Raw genomic sequence first — 21,021 nt, 5'->3', positions numbered from 1 at the left:
TCATTGACCAGCCTATTTGCCACCGGCTCACCAGTGCTTTCCAGAGGAGGAGCTCTTCACGGAGGCTTTTTTCGCCTCCTCCCTCCAAGAGAAACTGAAGGGGGCGAGGAGGGAGGAAGGAAGACTTGGCATGCTACTTAATGCAAATCATCCAGGATTATAAGAAATCATATGCAGGAGAGTGAACCTTATCCACCTGCCTGCATGGCGAATAACGAGGGCCGGTTGGCATTCAGGATATCCACGGTAGCAGCTCATAAAGGCAAAGCAACACGACGGTGTAATTTACAGCCACAAAAAAACTCTCCTTTGCACCTTCTTCCCAAATAAGTATGTAGAAGCTGCGCTACTGTGCGAAAACTACTAGTGGGGGCCGTGGTAGCCCCAATCATACAAACCAGTAGGCCATATGTTTTCCACTGGAGAAGACAGGATCGAATAGAAAGCAGTGAAGAGCGCGTTGCGGGGCGGGAGCGAAGTTTGTGTGTTTAATCTGTTTAGATAAAAGGAAGAGATTAAGCAAAAACACGTGCTGGGTTCTTCTCCCATCCCCCACCCCGCTTCCTCCTCTCAATGAGGAAACGTTCCCAAGGAGTCGCCTTTCCCTTTACGCGGAAGTCCACGCTTCCAATGCATCGCCCGCCCGCCCGCTCCCCCCTCCCCTCCCCCTCCTCTGCTAACATAACGGGCAGAGCTCATCTCCTTCCCTCCCTCCTTCCACCCCCAGAGTGTAGTAACACACGGACGCCAGCCCCGCTCCCTCCTTTCCGCTCGCGAGCGCGCCGGCGCGCACACGCATTCACACGTGCACACGCACTTTCCTCTCCACGCCCCCCTCCCCCGCCGCCCTAGGCCCGCCGCCCTTTTCGCCCTCACACGCGCACACGCGATGAAGTAGGAGGAGAAATGCAAACGCAAAAAAAAGGGAGGAGAGGTGGGGGGAAAGAGAGAGAAAAAGAAAAACCAGAAATCTCAGCTGCACTTCTGGCCCTTTTAAAAAGTTTGTGTAAATTGGAATGAGGTCAGATTTGGAGCTTCTCATTGCACGCGGTGATTATTGTTACATTGGGTTCCAAGCCAATGGGAGCCGAGGGGGTGGGGTTTGGCACGGCGGAGCGTTGGATACAGCCTGCGATTGGCTGGAGAAATGACTGTGAAAGGATAAAGGGGCGCGAGGCGGAATTGGGGTCCGCTCTAAGCTGCAGCCAGAGTAACTGTCTAAGAGAGGGGGGCGGTGCGAAAAAGCAGGCCACTTGCATCGCCCCGGTTTGTACATGTCTCTTTCCTCTCTTTGGGGCTGTGCATCCAAAGGAAGGCGAGACGGGACTAAATACATTGATTGCACCAGTCACCGCGCTTCCTCCCGGGAAGACACACATTTGTTAACGCTACTTGGTTGCATGCGCGGGGCCGCCTAATCCCTCGCAGCCACTGAATGCCCGTCGAACAAACTCCTGCTCCCTTCTACCACGAGTCCTGGACGGACTGAGGAAGATTTTCATTTTCTTTTCTTTTTTCCTTTGCTTTGTGGGAGGCGGCCTTTTTTTAAAAAAAGAGGTATTTTTGGTTTTTTGCTGTGCCCTTCCAAGAAAACGAGAGACTTTCAGCAGTGGGCGTGCTGCTTTGCTGAAACACCTCGAGCAGGGAGAGGAGAGGGAGAAAGAAAGAAAGACGGAGCGAGCAAAGCACTTGTAAACTCCGGGGTGGGGGAAGAGGTGGAAGAGAGAGAGGCGAGAGACCTTGGATTGACGGTTGGCGGCGTTAAAAAAAGAAACTGTTTCTACTTGGAGCCCGGCTTCTGTAACTAGACCCCCGGCGCAAAGTTGCGGCGGAAAGGCGGGCAGAAAGTCTGCCGGGCAGAGGAGAAGGAGAGCGGTGTGGAGCTACAACTACTTCCCAGAGGGAACCGTGCCTTAAGTAGCCGAAGGACGGCGCGCTCGCCGAGGGGGCTGCCGAGCGACGGGGAAAGTTGAGCGCCCGGTTCCAAGCTGGTGCCAAACTGAGCGCCGCCGCTTCCCCCGACAGCCGCCGCTGCTGCGCGCGCGAGCCGCCGAGATGGTGCAGCAGACGAACAACGCGGAGAACACGGAGGCGCTCCTGGCCGGCGAGAGCTCCGACTCCGGGGCCAGCGTGGAGCTGGGCATCGCCTCTTCGCCGACGCCGGGCTCGACGGCATCGACGGGCGGCAAGGCGGACGACCCGAGCTGGTGCAAGACGCCCAGCGGGCACATCAAGCGGCCCATGAACGCCTTCATGGTGTGGTCCCAGATCGAGCGGCGGAAGATCATGGAGCAGTCGCCCGACATGCACAACGCCGAGATCTCGAAGCGCCTGGGCAAGCGCTGGAAGCTGCTCAAGGACAGCGACAAGATCCCCTTCATCCGGGAGGCGGAGCGGCTGCGCCTCAAGCACATGGCCGACTACCCCGACTACAAGTACCGGCCCAGGAAGAAGGTGAAGTCGGGCGCCAGCGCCTCCAAGCCGGGCGAGAAGAGCGGGGGCGGAGGGAGCGGCGGCGGCGGCGGCGGCGGCGGGAACAGCAGCAGCAGCAGCAGCAGCTCAGGAGGAGCCGCCTCCGCTGCCAACTCCTCCAAAGTCGCCCTGAAAAAGGGCAGCAGCGCCGCCGCCGCCAAGCTCTCGTCGGGTGGCGCCGGCGCGGGCAAGCCGCACCCCAAACTCAGCCTGGGTGGCGGCGGCGGCAGCAGCAGCAGCAAAGGCGCGCCTCCGTTCGCCGCCTCGGAGCAGCCGGCCGCCCTGCTGCCCCCGGAGCACCACTCTCTGTACAAATCGCGCGCCGCCTCGCCGGGCTCCTCCTCGCCCTCGGGCGGCGGCAGCGCCAGGCACCTCCCGGAGAAGAAGGCCAAGCGCCTCTACCTCTTCTCGCACGCTTCGCCCGGCGGCGCCGTGCCGGCGAGCCCCACGCTGAGCTCGTCGACGGAAGCCAGCGACCCGCTGAGCCTCTACGACGAAGCGGGCGCCGCCGCGGGGGCCCCGCACGACGGCGCCGAGCCCTTGGCTTCGCCCTGCTCGCCGTCCGACCACCGCAGCTACACCAGCCGGCGGGCGCCCTGCTCGCCGGCCCCGTCCACCTCGCGCTCGTCGTCGTCGGGCTCCTCCTCCGCCTCGTGCGCTTCCTCCTCCTCGGACGACGAGTTCGAAGACGACCTGTTGGACCTGCACCCCAGCCCGGGCTTCGACGGCATGGCCCTGGGCAGCCTCAGCTCCTCGGTGCTCGACCGGGACCTGGATTTTAACTTGGAGCCCGGCTCGGGCTCCCACTTTGACTTTCCGGACTATTGCACCCCGGAGGTAAGTGAGATGATCTCGGGGGACTGGCTCGAATCCAGCATTTCCAACCTGGTCTTCACGTACTGAGGGGGGTCGAAGGTGGAGACAGAAAAAGAGAGAGAGAGAGAGAGAGAAAGAGAAAAATAAGTGGGGCGCATGGATGGCACACAGACCCCATTGCGCCCTGCAGACTGGAGGAACGAGAATTTTGCCCTCTGAGTGTTCTTCTTCCCCCACCCCTGATGAATCTGACTTGGGGGGGGGGGAGTTGTGTGTATTTTAAAAAAAATATATAGATACGGAACTTGGCAAAAGGGATCAACCTTTTTTCCCCTTCTTCTTGGAGAAAAAGCGACCGCAGGAGTCCGATTTCTGGCTAAACAGATCCTCACACAGAAACACCCCCCCCTCTCCTCCCGCCCCCACGCTTCATCCTTCCAGCAGCCGGAGAAGGAGTTCCACGTTTCAGAGACTATAGCGAGAATCAAGTGGCTAAAACGAGAATGGCAACGACTTGCGGGGGGGGGGGAGGGAGGGAGGGAGGGCTGGAAGTCAGGCACATCATCTAAGGTTTGTTTCTTGTCCATAAGTTTTGAAAGGGGTGGGGAGCAGATTGTGCTTTGGAGATCTCTTTTGGGGGGCGGGCGGGCTAGGGTTTCCCGGGGGAGGGGAAAAAAATAATATTTCAAACAAATCAACAGGACTTGCAATTGCCGGGGGTGGGGGAGAATCCTAGTTTGCGTTTTGGGGGGAATGGGGGTGTCCTCTTTCGCCTCGAGAGCAGATGGGGTTAGAGAGAGAGGCCCTAGGAACTGGACTTGGCACCCCGAGTGGGATGGAAAAGAGGGGAGACGTTAAAAAGGAACTGGAAGCTCTGCTAAGAAGATAATAATAAAGCTGAAAAGGATTTGCACGTATAAAGGAGGTGGCAGCGATTTTCTTAAGTCACCTTATATTATATACAGAGAAGTCAGTATGTGTGGAATTTCAACAACGCTGAACTTTTGTTTAGAAAAAAGAAATGGAGACAGATATAGAACATACCAAGTTTCTGTAATGATGTGGTACAGGGGAAAATAGAGGGCAGTTGCTCTTTTTTTTTTTTTGCGAAAATGTGTTTTCTTGCTCAGAATCGTGATGGTGTTGGATTATTTCACTGGTGGGGTTTAATATAGCATGTTATCCTATCTTTCTGAGGTTTCTGTAAGACTGTTGAACAGTTTAAAAGAATAGTGTTAGAATAATATAAGAAGCAGATAGATGGCGCTATGTTTGATTCCTACAAAATTATCACCAGCTTTTTTCATTCTTAACTCTTTAAAGGATTCAAACGCAACTCAAATCTGTGCTGGACTTAAAAAAAATGAAATTCAGGACCAAATTTTTCCTCAGTGTCTGTATGTGTGTGCGTGCGTGTGTGTGTGTGTGTTCTCCTTTATAGCTGTAAATGAAGTCTCTTTTCTTTTCACACCCATGATCCATCCTTGAAACATTATTATTTTTCCTTGTAAATGTAATTTGATGCCATTTTATAAGTGAAGTATTTATACTGGCCAAACATTTTTTTTACCTGTATTACTTTGTCCTATTTTTTATTTTGGTAGTTTTGTTGTTACCCACACCATTTTTATGTCACCTTCACTGAAGGGCTAGAGTTTTAACTTTTAATTTTTTATATTTAAATGTAGACTTTTGACACTTTTAAAAACAAGAGAAGAGAGATGAAAACGTTTGATTATTTTCTCAGTGTATTTTTGTAAAAAATATATAAGGGGTGTAAATTGCTGTTTTGGATTTCCTGATTATAACAGGGCTGCTGGTTAATCTCTCACACACAAAAAAATCAGCCCCTACTTTCCTCATGTTTACACTCCAATCTGCAGGCTTCTTAAAGAGACAGCATCCCTTGCTATTCCACTCTACTTGTGAGTTGAGAGAGGGATTGTACTAATTCACTGTAGGGCTAACTTCTAACAAATAAACAAACCCTCTCAAAGTAAATAGTATGTTGTACAGAAACAACTGGAGCATTTTCAAGAGAGAGAAAAGGGATCCTGTAGCTTTAACTTTTAAACCACATCTTTTGCACTTTTTTATAAGCAACAAAATAAAATAAAAAACCGTGCCGTTTAAAAATCACTGGATCTATCTAAATGCCGATTTGAGTTCGCGACACTATGTACTGCATTTTTTCATTCTCGTATTTTGACTATTTAATCCTTTCTACTTGTCGCTAAATATAATTGTTTTAGTCTCTTATGGCATGATGATAGCATATGTATTCAGGTTTATAGCTGTTGTGTTTAAGATGAGAAAAAAAAGTGAAAACATCTTTGTACATTTAAGTCTGTATTATAATAAGCAAAAAAAAGAGTGTGTGTTTATGTATGTTAATATAACATGACAGGCGCTAGGACCATCTGCCTAACGAGGAGGTTGTTCCGTTAAGGGTTTTTCCTTTTCTTTCCCTTTTGTTTTTTGGTCATCCATCCTGTGCAATATGCTGTGTGGAATATCTTTGTCTAACAATCTGCCCATAACACAAAGGTGGGGGAGGGGTGGGGAGGAAGCTGGCTAACGATGCCAAGTTCACTGCCTGTCAGATTGTCAATATACTTTCTGTAAATAACCTTTTATCTTTTTTTTTCCAAAGGAAATAAAATCAGCTGGAACTGAACCCTAAAACCCTGCCATCCTTGTTGTCATTGCCAGAGCTCTTCTTTTGTGGTTTTCTTGTACTCTTATTACATTGCCAGTGAAAAAAAAATGTCTTAATGCTTCTGAAATGCAAAACTGTTAATGCAGAAGCTTGGCCTTGTCTCCCAGCACCCCCCCCCCATACACACCTGCCCCGCCCCCCTGGAAGGATTTGGCAAGCCAGATCTTCAAGCTCTTTGTGCTGCTTTGAATGTGTGCTGCCACAGCATGCTTTCTAGGAATTTGTATGCACTAAGCAAGTGCTGATAGCATTGGGGTTTTTTCCCTGGAAGAGGAAGGGGGAGGGGAAGAGGTGCAGTGAGATGAAGGAGCTGCTGCTCACGGTAACAGAGAAAGCCACTGGAGATGAAAGGCAAGGGATAAGCTTTAAAGGCCCCATCCACCATTTGTCCTCAACAGTCTGACCTTGCAGTGTGAAAATCCTGCCTCACCCTTTCAGTAGGCTTCTGGCTACAATTCTGCTCCGTGCATTGCCTGCTGGTTCATCTGCAGTTAAGATGGGAGAAAGCAAGCCTGTTTGGGGTCACTGCGAATTCACAGAAGGGTTTCTTCTTTTTTTAATTTTTTACCAGCGAGGAACTTTTAGAATTCCACTTATTAGAGCCAAAGCACTTTAGATTCCATCTCTGGCATTCGAGAAAGTGGATTTAGATGTTTTTAGCTTGGTGCACTGCCAAAAAAAACAAAACACAACCACACACATGAATTACATTTGGTGGATCTTCCTTACCCTCCCCTCCCCCTGTAATCTATTTGTGGAAAATGCAGGGGAAAGCAATTAGAACACTGTCTATAAGAGAGGGGGGAAAGTAACTTAGGAAAGGACAGGGAAGTGCCAACTGAAATGTTTCCCCCCTCTAACTTGGGCTGATCTTCAAGCATACTTCATTGGCTTCACTTTCTCTAATGGCCTTTTAGATAATCCTTTTAAAGCAGATATGAAATATTAGGTCAGTGGGTGAACTGTGAGTTCTGTAGCAGCTTTGAAGAAGCAGCTTAGAATTTGCATTGCAGATCAGGGTTAGGGGACACACACACACACACACACACACACACACACACACACAGCAATGATCTAAAGCTTAGCAGTTAATTGTGCAGTGAATGAATTGTAGTTTTCCAAATATTTTTTTTTTAAACCACCTGCTCAAGCACACTGGCTTGGAAACAGAATGAACTGAAAGCCATTGCACTTGACAAGCCATTGTTGAGATTGGGGCTGTTTAAGAGCATTTCCAAACAAGGGGGGGGGGGGTTGGGGTTTTTTATTTTAAAAAGTTTGATCTTCATAAGGGAGAGTGGGCACACTGGATTTTAGTTATCATTTCATAAGCTTTTATATTTTAGATGGTGGCAGTTCATTTGGGAAACACTGGAAGTCCAGAGGAAGGTATACTCTCTCACAGAGAAAGGAACAAACATACATGCAAGGAGCCCATGTTGAAAAATAACTGCAGCATTCTTGTAGCCTTAGGTTGCAATTATGAATACTCTTGCTAGAGAGTAAGCCCCACTTAATTTAATGAAGCTTGCTTCCAAGTAAACTAGGATTGAGTTGACGAAGAATTACATGATGCATGAAAACACAGTAAATCCTTTTAAAGGGATCTTTCTAGAATAGGGGTTGGGAACCTCAGAACAATTTCCAAATGTGGCCTTCAGGTCGCCCTCAAGGCTGCACATGGCACTCTAGGCGTAAGTCATGCCCCTAGCACAGCCTATCCCAGTCTTTTTGCCATGCTCAAATGTGCCCTGGAATTGAGATAATAACTTTTGAGGTTGGAGTATGTGTAGAAACAAACCTTTTGAGTTTGGTGTGGCTGGAATGTAGCTTACTATACAAGGGCAAGAGTCAGAACAGTTGTTCCACCCACTGTTCCCTTGGCCTTACCCCACCCAACTTTTGCCCCAGTCACCATTGGCAAAGTTGCCTATGAAATAGGTGTCCCTTGGGCAGAAAAGAGTTTCCCCTTTGTCTGGATGGAAAGTGGACTGTGTGGTCCACCTGCAGACTACTGGCCTATTTCTGGTGAGCCATCTAGCATAGTGGTTCTCAAATGTATGGAGGGGGTCACTTTGAATTCCTTGGGGGTCTCATATGGTTACTTAAATCTTTCTTTTCCCCAGCAAAGGAAAGCACATTTAGGACATACCGTAATGCTGTGAATTAGCGTTTTGCTTTCACTAATGGACACAGATTTATATTTAGTAATTTGCTGTATGGAAGCAAACATCTCTTTCTTTCTACAGTCACTTCCACCCATGAAACACTTAAAAGCACACAGCTGACAAATGGTACCCAACAAAAGCAATATATGAAACTTGGCCGAATTTCATCTAATGAAAATCCATGATGCAGGCTAGCTGACAAAATGCGTCGGGTGAAAGCTATGCATGCATGGCTGACAAAATGCAATAAATTAAAACGATATGTAATACAAGAGGGTGGTGGCAATTTAAAAGGGGGAAAAACACATTTCCCTTCTGGGTTAAATATGAAGGAAATTAAAGTAATGTTGTTTCTCCAGCACTGGTGTAATGATCAAAACTAGTGTGTTTTGGGGCCTAGGCCAGGACCTTATCAACCCGCCTAACAATCTGGCCATGATTAAACTGGCCTTGATCTCTGGCAGGAAAAATAAATGGAGTGCAAAGCCAAGTACACATGTTCTTGACATTGCTACCATCTTTCCTTGGGCCTCTTGAAAGCTCACGGGCTACAGTTTGAGAACCTCTGATATTCCACCTACTAGTTTCTGGAATTCTTGCAAAGAAAGCCAAGGAACTGGAAATGTGACCCAGGAAATCACTCTGTAAGTTCTTAAGCAAGAATTTACACTCAGTAATCATTTAGCACACACCAGTTATTCCTTAAGTGACGAGGTCCTTGGTACGCATGCTTTTCTTTGTAAATGTAAATGACATTTGGTAGATCACAACAATAATTTAATAATGTTATTTTTCATATTTCTATACAAGGATTCTAGCAAAAATAAAGTCAAATCAGGCAGGGCTGAATGCAATACTCCCAAATGCTGGTATATTTCTTTAATTAAGCTCCACATAATAGCTACCAGGGTAGGTCCCATCTACAGAAAGTAATAGATAAATGATACAGTAACAATTATTTTGTGCAGCTGTGTTCTGCATATTTTAAAACTGGATTCCTGGTGCAATATAGATGGACTGACACTTGGGATACAAAGGAAGACCTTGTGTTTATCAAATTCATGTTACTGTTAGAAGCCCAAGAAGAGCCAATATACAAGGACAGTATAATATGCCTTTATTAGGAGAAACCACATGCAGCATGTGAGCTTTTGACTTCCAGCAAAAATTTTTAGTCCCAACTGTTTAAACAAATTGAGAAAAAGGGAAATGTTTGAGTGAGGATCTGATTTCAATGATCTGCAACTTACCGGTATTTCACTTGCTAGCTTTCCATGGCATAGAAATTATTTTATATGGGGCAGTATTTATGCCCTCCCCTGCAAGCCTACTATTGAATGTAGCAGTACAGTTCAGATTGGTTACATAAGATCAGACCAAAGTCCTCTGGTTCTTACAGATTTCTAAGGGAATCCTGGAAGCAGTAGATGAGTGCAACAATCTACTGCGATCAGTTTGCCTTCCTGCTGTCTAAGCCACCTTCTGAGTTAGTGACATAGAATGGCAGGGGCCATATCACAAACTTACATGCTTCTAAACATATGGAGGTAGGAAGGAAGAGAGGAGCAATTGGTCTCCTGACAGGAAGGAAGTGAAGGCTGCATACTGGACCTTTATGTTGTATATTAAAACTTGCAAAGGGGCCCAGATGCCCCTCACAGGCCCAACCTAGCTGCATTACTCCTGTAGTGCTTCTGGATGCTTTTTGGAGGTGAGCAACTTTTTGGTGAATGGGAGTCAAATTCGGCTCCCATCAGTGGTGGCTGTCTGCCATTTAAAGATGCTCCAATGTATTGCCACGGCTCATAAAGCTATAATATATATTACTCCATTGCTCTCAACCTATAGACATAACGGCTGGATTCACACAAGCCTCATTCTACAGAACATGCTTAGAAATCTTTGCTGGGAGGTTTAAAAGTGCATTCAACTGAATGCGCTTAGAAATCTTATGCAGACCTTCATGCTAAACACCCAAAGTCTATAAAGAAGCCTACATGATGAGGGATGTTAGGAACAGGACCTAGAACAACCCTGTCCTGCCACCATTTTGAGCTCATGTGCATACAGACAGGGCCTGAATGGGACTGTATTGAACCTGCCTTCTGGTATTTTTAGACCCCTTTTCTCTTCCAATGTGGAAATGAGAGCTGTTAATAGAAAACAGGGAGGGGAAATAGTATTTTAACTTAGGTGTAACTGGGCAGCAGCATATTTAAAACTCCTTGAAACAAGAATAACTAAATTAGTTCCTGCCTTTGGCATTCAGTTTGAAGCTGGAAGTTCCCTCTTCAAACAGTGAGATTGTTATTGAGGGGGAAATCTAGAGAGATCACCCATGTGGTGTAATTAATAAAAAACTTTGCTAAATCCCTACATCCAAAGCATGGAACTAAACACCAGTAAGAAAGCCTTAAAGGTAAAGGTAAAGGGACCCCTGACCATTAGGTCCAGTAGTGACCGACTCTGGGGTTGCGGTGCTCATCTCGCTTTATGGGCCGAGGGAGCCGGCATACAGCTTCTGGGTCATGTGGCCAGCATGACTAAGCCGATTCTGGCGAACCAGAGCAGCGCATGGAAACGCCGTTTACCTTCCCGCCTGGAGCGGTACCTATTTATCTACTTGAACTTTGATATGCTTTCAAACTGCTAGGTTGGCAGGAGCAGGGACTGAGCAACGGGAGCTCACCCCATCACGGGGATTCGAACCGCCGACATTCTGATCGGCAAGTCCTAGGCTCTGTGGTTTAACCCACAGTGCCACCCACGTCCCTAAGAAAGCCTTAGAAGAGTTTAAAAGTCACAAAGCATAGCGACTGAAGTATTTGGAATATAGGCTGAACAGACCACACTTTAATAAGTTTAAATGCTTTACTTACAAAACTTCCAAAGGTCAGATTCATTTGTTATTCCATGTAGCAGCAAAAACACAGGCTTGGGTGGGTGTGGAATGAGCTTGTGATCTGAGCTTGAAACGGTCAAGCCCAGATGTGTTTCCTGGTCAACTTCACATAGTGGAAGAGAGTAAACAAAGGAAGCTTCACTTCCTTCTTCACCAGAGGTGAGGGTGCATGACCTAGGTGAGTCTAGAAATACAATTCTGCGGTCTTAACCCCTTCATGCATTAACTAGCCCTAAGCTTACTAGTTACATTTTACTGCAATTTCCCACAGTTACGTCCTCAGCATTTCATAGGTTCTAGATGCTTATATCCTCTGGAAGTGTTTTGGATTTTTAAGGTTACCAGAAAATAGTAATTACAAACTTAAAACAGTTTTTGCATAGCAAGGGAGGCTATGTAAGCCATTACCTTGTTGTTGTGTTGTTTTGTTTTAATTCGTTCATTGAGGCTGGAACTCCTGACAATTATTTTAACAAAATTTGGATTGGATAATAGCTTTGGGAGAGGTGTCTTTAAAGCTTTTCCCAAGCTATTTTTTCCCAAACCATTGTCCTCCCTCCCCTAACCCCCTGCCCTGTTGTTTTCCATGGAAGGAAAAAATAAAGGTACATATATCATGCCTGCAGTTTCCCCCATAATTGGATGAACAGCAGATAGAGAGTGCAGTACAGTGGTACCTCGGGTTACATACGCTTCAGGTTACATACGCTTCAGGTTACCAACTCCGCTAAGCCAGAAATAGTACCTCAGGTTAAGAACTTTGCCTCGGGATGAGAACAGAAATCGTGCTCTGGCGGCGCGGCAGCAGCAGGAGGCCCCATTAGCTAAAGTGGTGCTTCAGGTTAAGAACAGTTTCAGGTTAAGAAGGACCTCCGGCACGAATTAAGTACTTAACCCGAGGTACCACTGTAATATATGTGGAAGAAAAGCCATGGAAGGGAAGGGTTAAAGCACTCTCTTCCACAGCACCACTTTGTATGTGTGCGCACGTGTGTGTGTGTGCATGCATGCACACTTCAGAATTAAAATAAATGCCATGAGATCCAGTCATGGCGATAGAACTTCTGCATTAACTACAATAATGACTCGTTCATTGCTGAGCCTGTTACCTGAAGCTTAGGCACTTGTTAGGCAGTACACTCATGTATACTATAATACATGTGGTGGATTACATGGGTGAACATTTCAGCTTATATCATTTGCAAAATAGGAACAGAGCAGGTTCATTAATTATACTTACCAAGGCCCCTTTAAATTCATTATCAGCCCCAATAAGAGATGCTAGTTTGTGTATTATTATTTGCATCAAGTTGCCTTGCATGACTACTGCACATTGGGAATGGAAGAGTGTGCAGAACGAGTAAGAAAAGGAACAAAAATGGGTTGAAAATGCAGTACCGCATGTGAAGTCATTCGCTTGGGACTAATAAGGTTGTCTTTGGATATCTCCTGCAGAAGACTTGTCAGCTTGAAATTACAGGGGAAGAAAATGACCTTAAGGTCTTGATCCATCAAAAATGTCTGTGAGCTGCCAATATAATGCAGTTGCAGAACAGGCAGACAGCATAATTCTTGGGTTCTGAAAATGAAGCATTCCCAGTACTTGCGATAGGAAATTTAAAATATTGTACAATGGAATTACAATGGTACCTCGGGTTAAGTCCTTAATTCGTTCCATAGGTCCATTCTTAACCTGAAACTGTTCTTAACCTGAAGCACCACTTTAGCTAATGGGGCCTCCTGTTGCCGTTGTGCCGCCAGAGCCCGATTTCTGTTCTTATCCTGAAGCAAAGTTCTTAACCTGAAGCACTATTTCTGGGTTAGTGGAGTGTGTAACCTGAAGCGTATGTAACCCAAGGTACCACTGTAATGGTTGGGCAGGGTGCACATGAAATACTGATGTTTCATGGTATAAAAGGGTTAAGTAAAATGTGTGTATCTACAAACACATCAAGCTACCAACGAGTGAGTGGTTTTCCTATTCTGTAATCAATTTTGTGAAGAAAATCAGGGTTGGTTTAGTTTAGTTAAAAGAAGTAGATGGAAAATGAGAGTGGTGACAGTTGGGTTCAGGGAGGTAAAAGAAGTCTATCTGGAGGATGATTTGGGTTCCAAAAGGAACAACTGTAGATAAATTGTGCATTATTAAATGTAGGCTGAGAAATTACAAGGATCTTCCCCCCCACTCCCATGTTCTCAGACCAGTTGCGATGGGCTGAACTTGGAGTGCAGCTCCTGCATCTGGAGAACTGTCACCTGGACATGTGTTAGGGCCCAGCGGAACCCCAGAGATGCTGGTGAGTCTGGTGCTGACACGGCTTGATCATCTGCTTGGCACCCACTTGCTACCATGGCAGCTTATTCAGTGATCATCACCTGACCTCTTTTTCTAATGATAGCCAGTGGGTATTCTCCAGACAGTGGCTTTCAACTCCCAGGAGAGCAGCACTACCTCTGTTACTATTTTCATTTGTTGTTTGGGACTACAGTTCTCTGTGTGAGGGGGAGGGTGCACTATTTTTAAATTTATTACTAGTATTTTCCTTTTGAAATTTTCCGTGTGCCCCGTAGAAATCTGTGCCCTCACACATTACACCACAGCTTTGCCCACCTCTAGAGTTTTACATTTAAATCTTTTGACTATACAGTTTTCCTCTTTTCTCCATATTGAACTTTATAGATAGAATTGTGTGTGACCATCTTTTAGTATGAGTTCTATTATTCTCAAGTAGAAATACTAAAAAATAAATAAATAGGTTGTTAAATTGTGGGTTTTACTTTTTTTAAAAAAAGAAAAAGTTAAGTAAAAATGTTCAGCAAGTTGTTAATTGAGAAAGTTTAATAATAATAATAATAAATTTTTATTTATTTATACCCCACCTTCCCCTGGCCAAAACCGGGCTCTTTGAAGAGAGTCTGATGTAGAAAAGGAACTGGTAGGAAGACCAAGGTAAGATTTTCTGAATTAAAGAGCCTTTGCATCTCAGCAATTTTTTCAGGGTACCAGCCATTAAACTATTGATCAGTCTACTCAAGATCAACACTTGAGAATAACGGCTTATCATCAGTGGTGCAGTTAGGTAATTTACCATCCACATTTAATAGTCTTATACACTCCACTCTTAAGATGATCATGTGCATGATTTCATTTGTGAAGCACACAATTCACCCCCTACATTCCATGCGTTAAAACTACTTCTACATTCCAACATGTTAGAGCAAAAACAAACATGCCAACACTTAAAAAATAATAATATTCTGAGCATATGAGGTTTAGCATTTTAAAAACTTACTTAAAACACAGTGTGTCATGACTACAGGAATAAAATGGTGTTTGCATCTGCTACCCTAATGCTAAACATGTTTACTTGGGAAAAAGCACTATTTTGTTGCAGAAAACAACAGCAGGTTTTAAATGTAAAAATAATAAAATGAGAACCTGTAACCAGGCACATACCTGGCCAGTTGCCCTGACTATAATATTGTGATTTTAATTTTTTTTTTTAAAAAAAATAAGAATAAACAATGAAACAACCAATGTCAGCCTTGGTGGGCCCCAGTACACCCTTTCCAATGTAGGTGCTGATGTCTGGGAATGTTTGCAGCTTCCATGATCAACTGCTGACCTCTGGATGCTTGTTTTTGGGGTGGGCCTGGACTGTGGGGCTCTGAACTTTAGCTCTGAGGTCATCAGAGCTGCACCGCTGCTTATCATTAGCTAATCAGAACATGTTGGAACAATGAATGGCCCCAAAATTTGGAAAATCTTTAATCCTTGAAACTTTGGAAACTCTGGTCAATTCCAACCAACCTGTTTAATAAGCATTTAGTCCGATTTGTGGGATGATTAGACAATGTTGCACCCAGCAGGTGTTATTCTACACTTTCCAGCACAGTTTTCCATCACTTTTGGGAAGCCGTATTGTTTTACAATAGCTCAAAATCAGCTTTAACTGAGCAGCCTGACTTTACTGGGATGTGACAGAATCTCACCCGAAAACAGTGAGTCTAGAAGTGCCCCCCTAAGCATGAAAAGTCCTTAGATATCCTGATCGTCTAAATTAGGGAGTTGGACTCGATGGCCCTTGTGGTCTCTTCCAACTCTATGATTCTATGATTCTATAATTAGCACAGGTGCAACATTTGCTATCAAAGCGAGTAGCAGAGGATCACAGCCTTAAGTCATTATTTGACCACTGCTGAACTGCAGGTTGATGTATCTCCCATAGTAGGAAAAAAACTAAGGTCACATGGACATTTCCTGCACTTGGACTTTCAAAACAAACACAGCACCGACTTGCTGAGGTGGCATCTCTAGGCAAAAAAAGAAGCAGCAGTAATAATTCCCAGCACAACATATGTTGTTTCACTTACTGGCACATTTATCTTGATTGTTATATCTGTACTTGTAGATTGGTCTAATGATTTAATTCCTATCTTAAAACATAATTTCAGAAGCAGCATTGGTAGAAGACAGAAGCTGTTGATTGGAAGTAAAGAAATGGGATGCAGAGCGCTGAATCCCATGTTTATGATAATATGGACTAAACAATCGCCATAAAGGGATACAATTCTGGGGATTGAGTTCTTTGTTTTAACATGTGTTTTAAAAAATTGCAAGATTCATCATATATACTAGTTTTAGAAACCTTTTATCAATCAATTCATAGAAGCATAGAATTATAGAGTTTGAAGCGATGCTGAGAGACATCTAGTCCAACAGCCATCCTTAGATAGGTTTGAAGCACCAACCTTCTGGTTAATAGCCAGATGCACCGACCCATTGCACCGCATATCTAGCAAGTCCTTCCAAGCTCCCCTTTACTACTGATGGGTTTGCCACCCTGGGCTCCTTCGGGGGAAGAGTGGGGTATAAATTGAGGGTTGTAGCCATTGCTTGGAATACTCAAGAGTAGATCCACTGAAATTAATGAACGATACAAACTTGGGGCCATTAATTTCAATGGGTAAAACTTAGTTGGAGACAACCTTAAATGCAAGAATGAAGTATGGGTAGGAAAGTATAACCCATGGAGACACGAACGGGTCATTATCCAATATGCAATTGTGTCTGGCCTGTGTGTCTGCAGCTTGGTCAGATCTGCTGTCACTCTCTATAGTCATGTGATCTGAGGCCTCTCTGTCATTGGATGTTCTCCCTCCCCCAGTGGTAGTGTCAGGGCAGGACTTTGAGGCAGACATCCAGGGTCCTGCTCAGCAGAATGAGCAGGAGGGCCTCCCAATGGAGAGGAACTTTGAAGGAAGTGATGTACCGTGGTACCTCGAGTTACAGATGCTTCAGGTTATAGACTCCACTAATTCAGAAATAGTACCTCGGGTTAAGAACTTTGCTTCAGGATGAGAACAGAAATTGCGTGGCGGCAGCGGAAGGCCGCATTAGCTAAAGTGGTACCTCAGGTTAAGAACAGTTTCAGGTTAAGCATGGACCTCCAGAACGAATTAAGTTCTTAACCCGAGGTACCACTGTAATGTAAACATTGCCATAAGCTCATTAAGCCCAGTGTAACCCTAAGAACAACTAAAGAACACAAGAGTCTGCTGGAACCGGAAAATGGCCCATCTTACTCTCACAGGGGCCCACAAGACGCCTATGGTATCCACACTATTACCTAACTTCAGTACTGTTTTCTAGCTAGCTTGAATATTTACAGCTAGCATCAATATTACTAGCCAACACTATGGTAGGAAGAATGGCTGGGGAAACCCAGCCAGATGTGCAGGGTACAACTATTATTATTATTATTATTATTATTATTATTATTATTATTATTATATCTGTGAGCTACAGGCATTCATCTGCATGGAGGCTTAGCGGCTGAAGAAATTGGCAGGATATATCTGCTGTGGCCTGGCCTAGCTTGGCTGTGCATGGAACTGCTTGACTTATTACACTTTGAAAAGCTAGCAAAAGAGCTTTGATTTCCTTTCGTCCTGCTCCAAGTCAGGAAAGATGCTAGAGATGCAAGGCCGAAGAGCTAACATGCACTTGTTGCAGCCAGGCACTGAGGGTTTTTATAGACAACTTTATTCCCCCTCCTCCTGAACCAAGCCAATGAACAGGAGGCCTTGCTGGTCCTGAGCTTTGAACTGGGACATTGATCACCACTGCTCCTTTGATATTCTGAGGCTTGGGATGGGTGTGCTGAAAAGGGGAGTGGGTTCCAGGTATTGGAACCCCCTTGAGGAAGTGGTGTCCAGATGTGCCTCAGAAGGGTCAACCACAGCTTCTGGCTCCCTCTCCTCTTCAGAGAATGTCTCATCAAGACCGAGGTCTGGGATCTAACAACTCTGAAGACAGAGCAAATTGTTTGGCTGATCTTGGGGAAGTTCGCGTAGAATAAGAATGGGAGGGGGAGCATACACTCAACCAGTTGAATTTTCTAATGTTCTTTCTATAGTGGTACCTCGGGTTAAGTACTTAATTTGTTCTGGAGGTCTGTTCTTAACCTGAAACTGTTCTTAACCTGAAGCACCACTTTAGCTAATGGGGCCTCCTGCTGCTGCCACGCTGCTGGAGCACGATTTCTGTTCTCATCCTGAAGCAAAGTTCTTAACCTGAGGTAATATTTCTGGGTTAGCGGAGTCTGTAACCTGAAGTGTATGTAACCTAAAGCATATGTAACGCGAGGTACCACTGTACTTTATTAGAGGATCATATATTGCTTTTCCATCGGTTCCCAGGGCAGTTTACAAGGAATTGAAATTACAGCAAAAACAAATTTAGAACAATACCATTAAAAAAACAGCTTGGGGGGGAGCAGTTGGGGGGGGGAATACAAAGCAGAATGGAAGTAACTGGCAGAGGTAAAAGAGGTGTCATTAAGAAGCCTGGTAAAATAATATAGATCTTCACCTTGTGCCAAAATGACATTGATGCAGGTGCTGGGTGAGACACCACCATCGAGAAGGCTGCACCTCCAATGGCAGGAACACACTAAGGAAGGCCTCTGTTGAAGGCACATATGTGGAAAAGCAATCCTTCTGGCACCTCAGACTGACGGCATCTGAGAGTGCACAGAGCTCCTGTTCTTCTACAGCAGCCAAGTCTCTCATCCCCTTTGATCTAACATCAAAGTGCCTAAGCATAATGTATTTCCAAGGAATGCTTCTCTTTGTCTGTCCTAGCTTGACTGCCTAGGGTGGCAGCAGCCCGTGGTTATAAATGAAAGGCTTTACTTGACTGAAGGGCTTTGGGTTCTGCTTTGAGCAGAACATTTCACCTGCCTGGTGGAACTGGAAGACCAAGTCCAAAACACATTCTCACTAAAAATGTGCTGCAAAATTGTATTTATTATGTGTCCTCCTTGTAAAACAAAGGTAAAGGACCCCTGGATTGCTAAATCCAGTCAAAGGCAACTATGGGGTGTGGCGCTCATCTCACTTTCAGGCCATCAGCTTTCTGGGTCATGTGGCTAGCATGACTAAACCACTTCTGGTGCAACTGTGATGGAAAACAGAATGCACGGAAATGCCATTTACCTTCCCACCGCAGTGGTACCTATTTATCTACTTGCACTGATGTGCTTTCAAACTGCTAGGTTGGCAGAAGCTGGGACAGAGCAACAGGAGCTCACCCCATCGTGTGGATTCCAACTGCTGACCTTCTGGTCCTCCTTGTATCCCAGGTCTATTCAGGTGGATGGCCACAAGGGACAGTTCTAACTCTGTGGTGGTCCCATGGCTTTAGAATTTTCTTATATTTTTCAATTGGCCTTCAAGGCATGGTGTAAATTAGCTGGGTGATAGTATGGTTGAACTATGCTTTCCCACCAGCTCTATGGGATATTGCTGAGTTGTAGTTTTAAGTTTTAAAAATTTGTATTGCTGTTCTTTTAACTTAATATTGTTTTTAGTTGTAAACTGCTTTGGATGATCAGATGCCCAGAAAAGCAGCATAAACTATTTTAACAAAGTTTTAAAGAAATAAAAGAATTAAAGGTGGCAAAATGTGTTATTTTTTCACATCCAGAAAATTGCAACTTCTATACTTTGAAGATGGGTGCTTCTCATTCCTCAAAATGGCTCACTTGGAATCTTTTCTGTGTCTGCAGCCTCCAATCCTGGCAAGTGGCCAAGAGGACAAAATCTCAGCTGACTTGAAACCTTAAGAATTAGTAGTAGAAAGATCCTGATGTGCAAGGATAATTTTTAATCTTGTAGAAATATATCTCCTTGGGCCTCCTGAAGCTCACAAGGGAAAAATATACATGTAGCATTATCTAATTGTAGCTGAATGTGAGCTACATGATGGGAGGGTCTGGGCTGAAGTGAAACAAAGTGATAAATGAATTTCTGTGGTTGAGAGATATTAGATTGGGATGGCAAGACACAGGAATGAAAAATGACTTTATTAAGTCTTCTGTCGCTATTTTACAGCCCTTCTGGGTCCCATCTAAAGTGCACATCTTCATCTGATAGTAAAAGACAACTTTTTTCACCACGATTTGAACACTTTGATGCCCCTTTTAAAAATGTCCCAGCAAGTCACAGGCAAGTATTTTTGCATTGTTTCCAACGTTATATGTAGGACTACTAGATCAAGACCTGTAACCTTCAGTTCTATGAAGCTTGAAACAACAAATAGCAATGAACTTCTTTTAATTTGTGATACACTTTTATTCCTATATGCTGTTTTTCCTAAAATTAAGGAGATCTGTGTTAGAAAATATCCTTTTCAATGGGATATACCATAATTTCTTTAAAATAAAGAATGGTTGACTGGTTAAATAGGAATCACCCCTAGGTCAACAGACAGAGAAGTATTTGCAAAAGGTTCACTTCAATTTTTTTTAAACCTGCTTTTAAACCTGTGTGCGGACAGGCGGTCTAGTAAAAGGACTGTAAATGGATTGGACTTACAGTATTTGAAAGTCGATATAAAGCCTGTTTCTACAGCCACCATGTAGTCATTAAATCAAGGAAAAAAATATGGGGGGTGATATTGAACTAAATTCTTTGGCTAGATTACTGCAATGGGATTCTCTTCTTCTCCCCCTCCCCACGTCTCATACAAGACATGCTAGATACAAGGGCAGCCCCACAGTAGTGAACAGTAGTAAAGTATTGAGTTTACCAATACATGGACCACTGTAGTCAGACTACCTTGGTCCAGGAATGGTCACAGCTGGAATATCAGGCAAAGATGGTAGAAGGCACGCCTAGTCACAGAAAAATGTCACTTGGGACATTTGTGATAAAGATGGATCACTACCCTCAAACTTCTTCAGATTAAGTGCAAACCTAACCAAAAAAGGTAATTGGGCTAACTCTTGTGCATGGGAACCTCTCACCTCCAAAGCCTCTGTCTTTGTAGGACACAGCTCAGTTTATTCTCGTCCCATCCACCACTGCACCCGGGGCTTGCACAGCCTCATCTGACTCAGATGCAATGGAGAAACAGAGATGGGCATCATCAGTGCACTGATGACACCTTGCTCCAGAACGCCTAATGACCACTCCCTGCAACTTCATGTAGATAAAACAGTGAACTGTAAACATCAGGGGGCTTAAGGGAACTCTCCCAATGCATGTCTCCGGACATGACCTTGCAGGTAGGAAGACAACCACCATAACATAGTGCCACTGATGCCCATCCCACAAGGTCAGGATTCCAGCATTTTCAAGGATGTCTTGGATGTTGTGGAAGAGTTGAGTCTCGCAAGGTGGGTACTAATCCAAGTCAGACACCAGATATATAAAATAATATTTTTAGATTCAGTGTTTAGCATCCATTACACACCACCAACATCCAGTTCCATTCTCAGAAGTCACTAACATGAATTATGGCTTTATCACTGAAACAGGATGTATTCCTAGCTACATTTCCAAGCAGCAGTAGTTTGCTTGCATATTCTGTTCCGCGGTGTTCACATTGCCAGGGAAGTAGGGAGCATTCCTAAGAGTCAGCACCTCCTTTTTCAAGC

At 44.7% G+C, this 21,021-nt stretch overlaps 1 protein-coding gene across 1 annotated transcript; it reads left to right on the top strand.

Moving 5' to 3' along the window:
- The first annotated feature begins 693 nt into the window (after nt 1-693).
- SOX4 (SRY-box transcription factor 4) lies at nt 694-3,681 on the top strand. The gene has a single exon (XM_081873439.1). The coding sequence runs from the start codon at nt 2,056-2,058 to the stop codon at nt 3,373-3,375; it is 1,320 nt and encodes a 439-aa protein (XP_081729565.1). The 5' UTR covers nt 694-2,055; the 3' UTR covers nt 3,376-3,681.
- Nucleotides 3,682-21,021: the final 17,340 nt, after the last annotated feature.

Source organism: Podarcis erhardii (assembly GCF_964252035.2).
Source record: "Podarcis erhardii genome assembly, chromosome: 8".
Lineage (NCBI taxonomy): Eukaryota > Metazoa > Chordata > Lepidosauria > Squamata > Lacertidae > Podarcis > Podarcis erhardii.
This window is presented reverse-complemented; position numbering and strand designations above follow the sequence as displayed.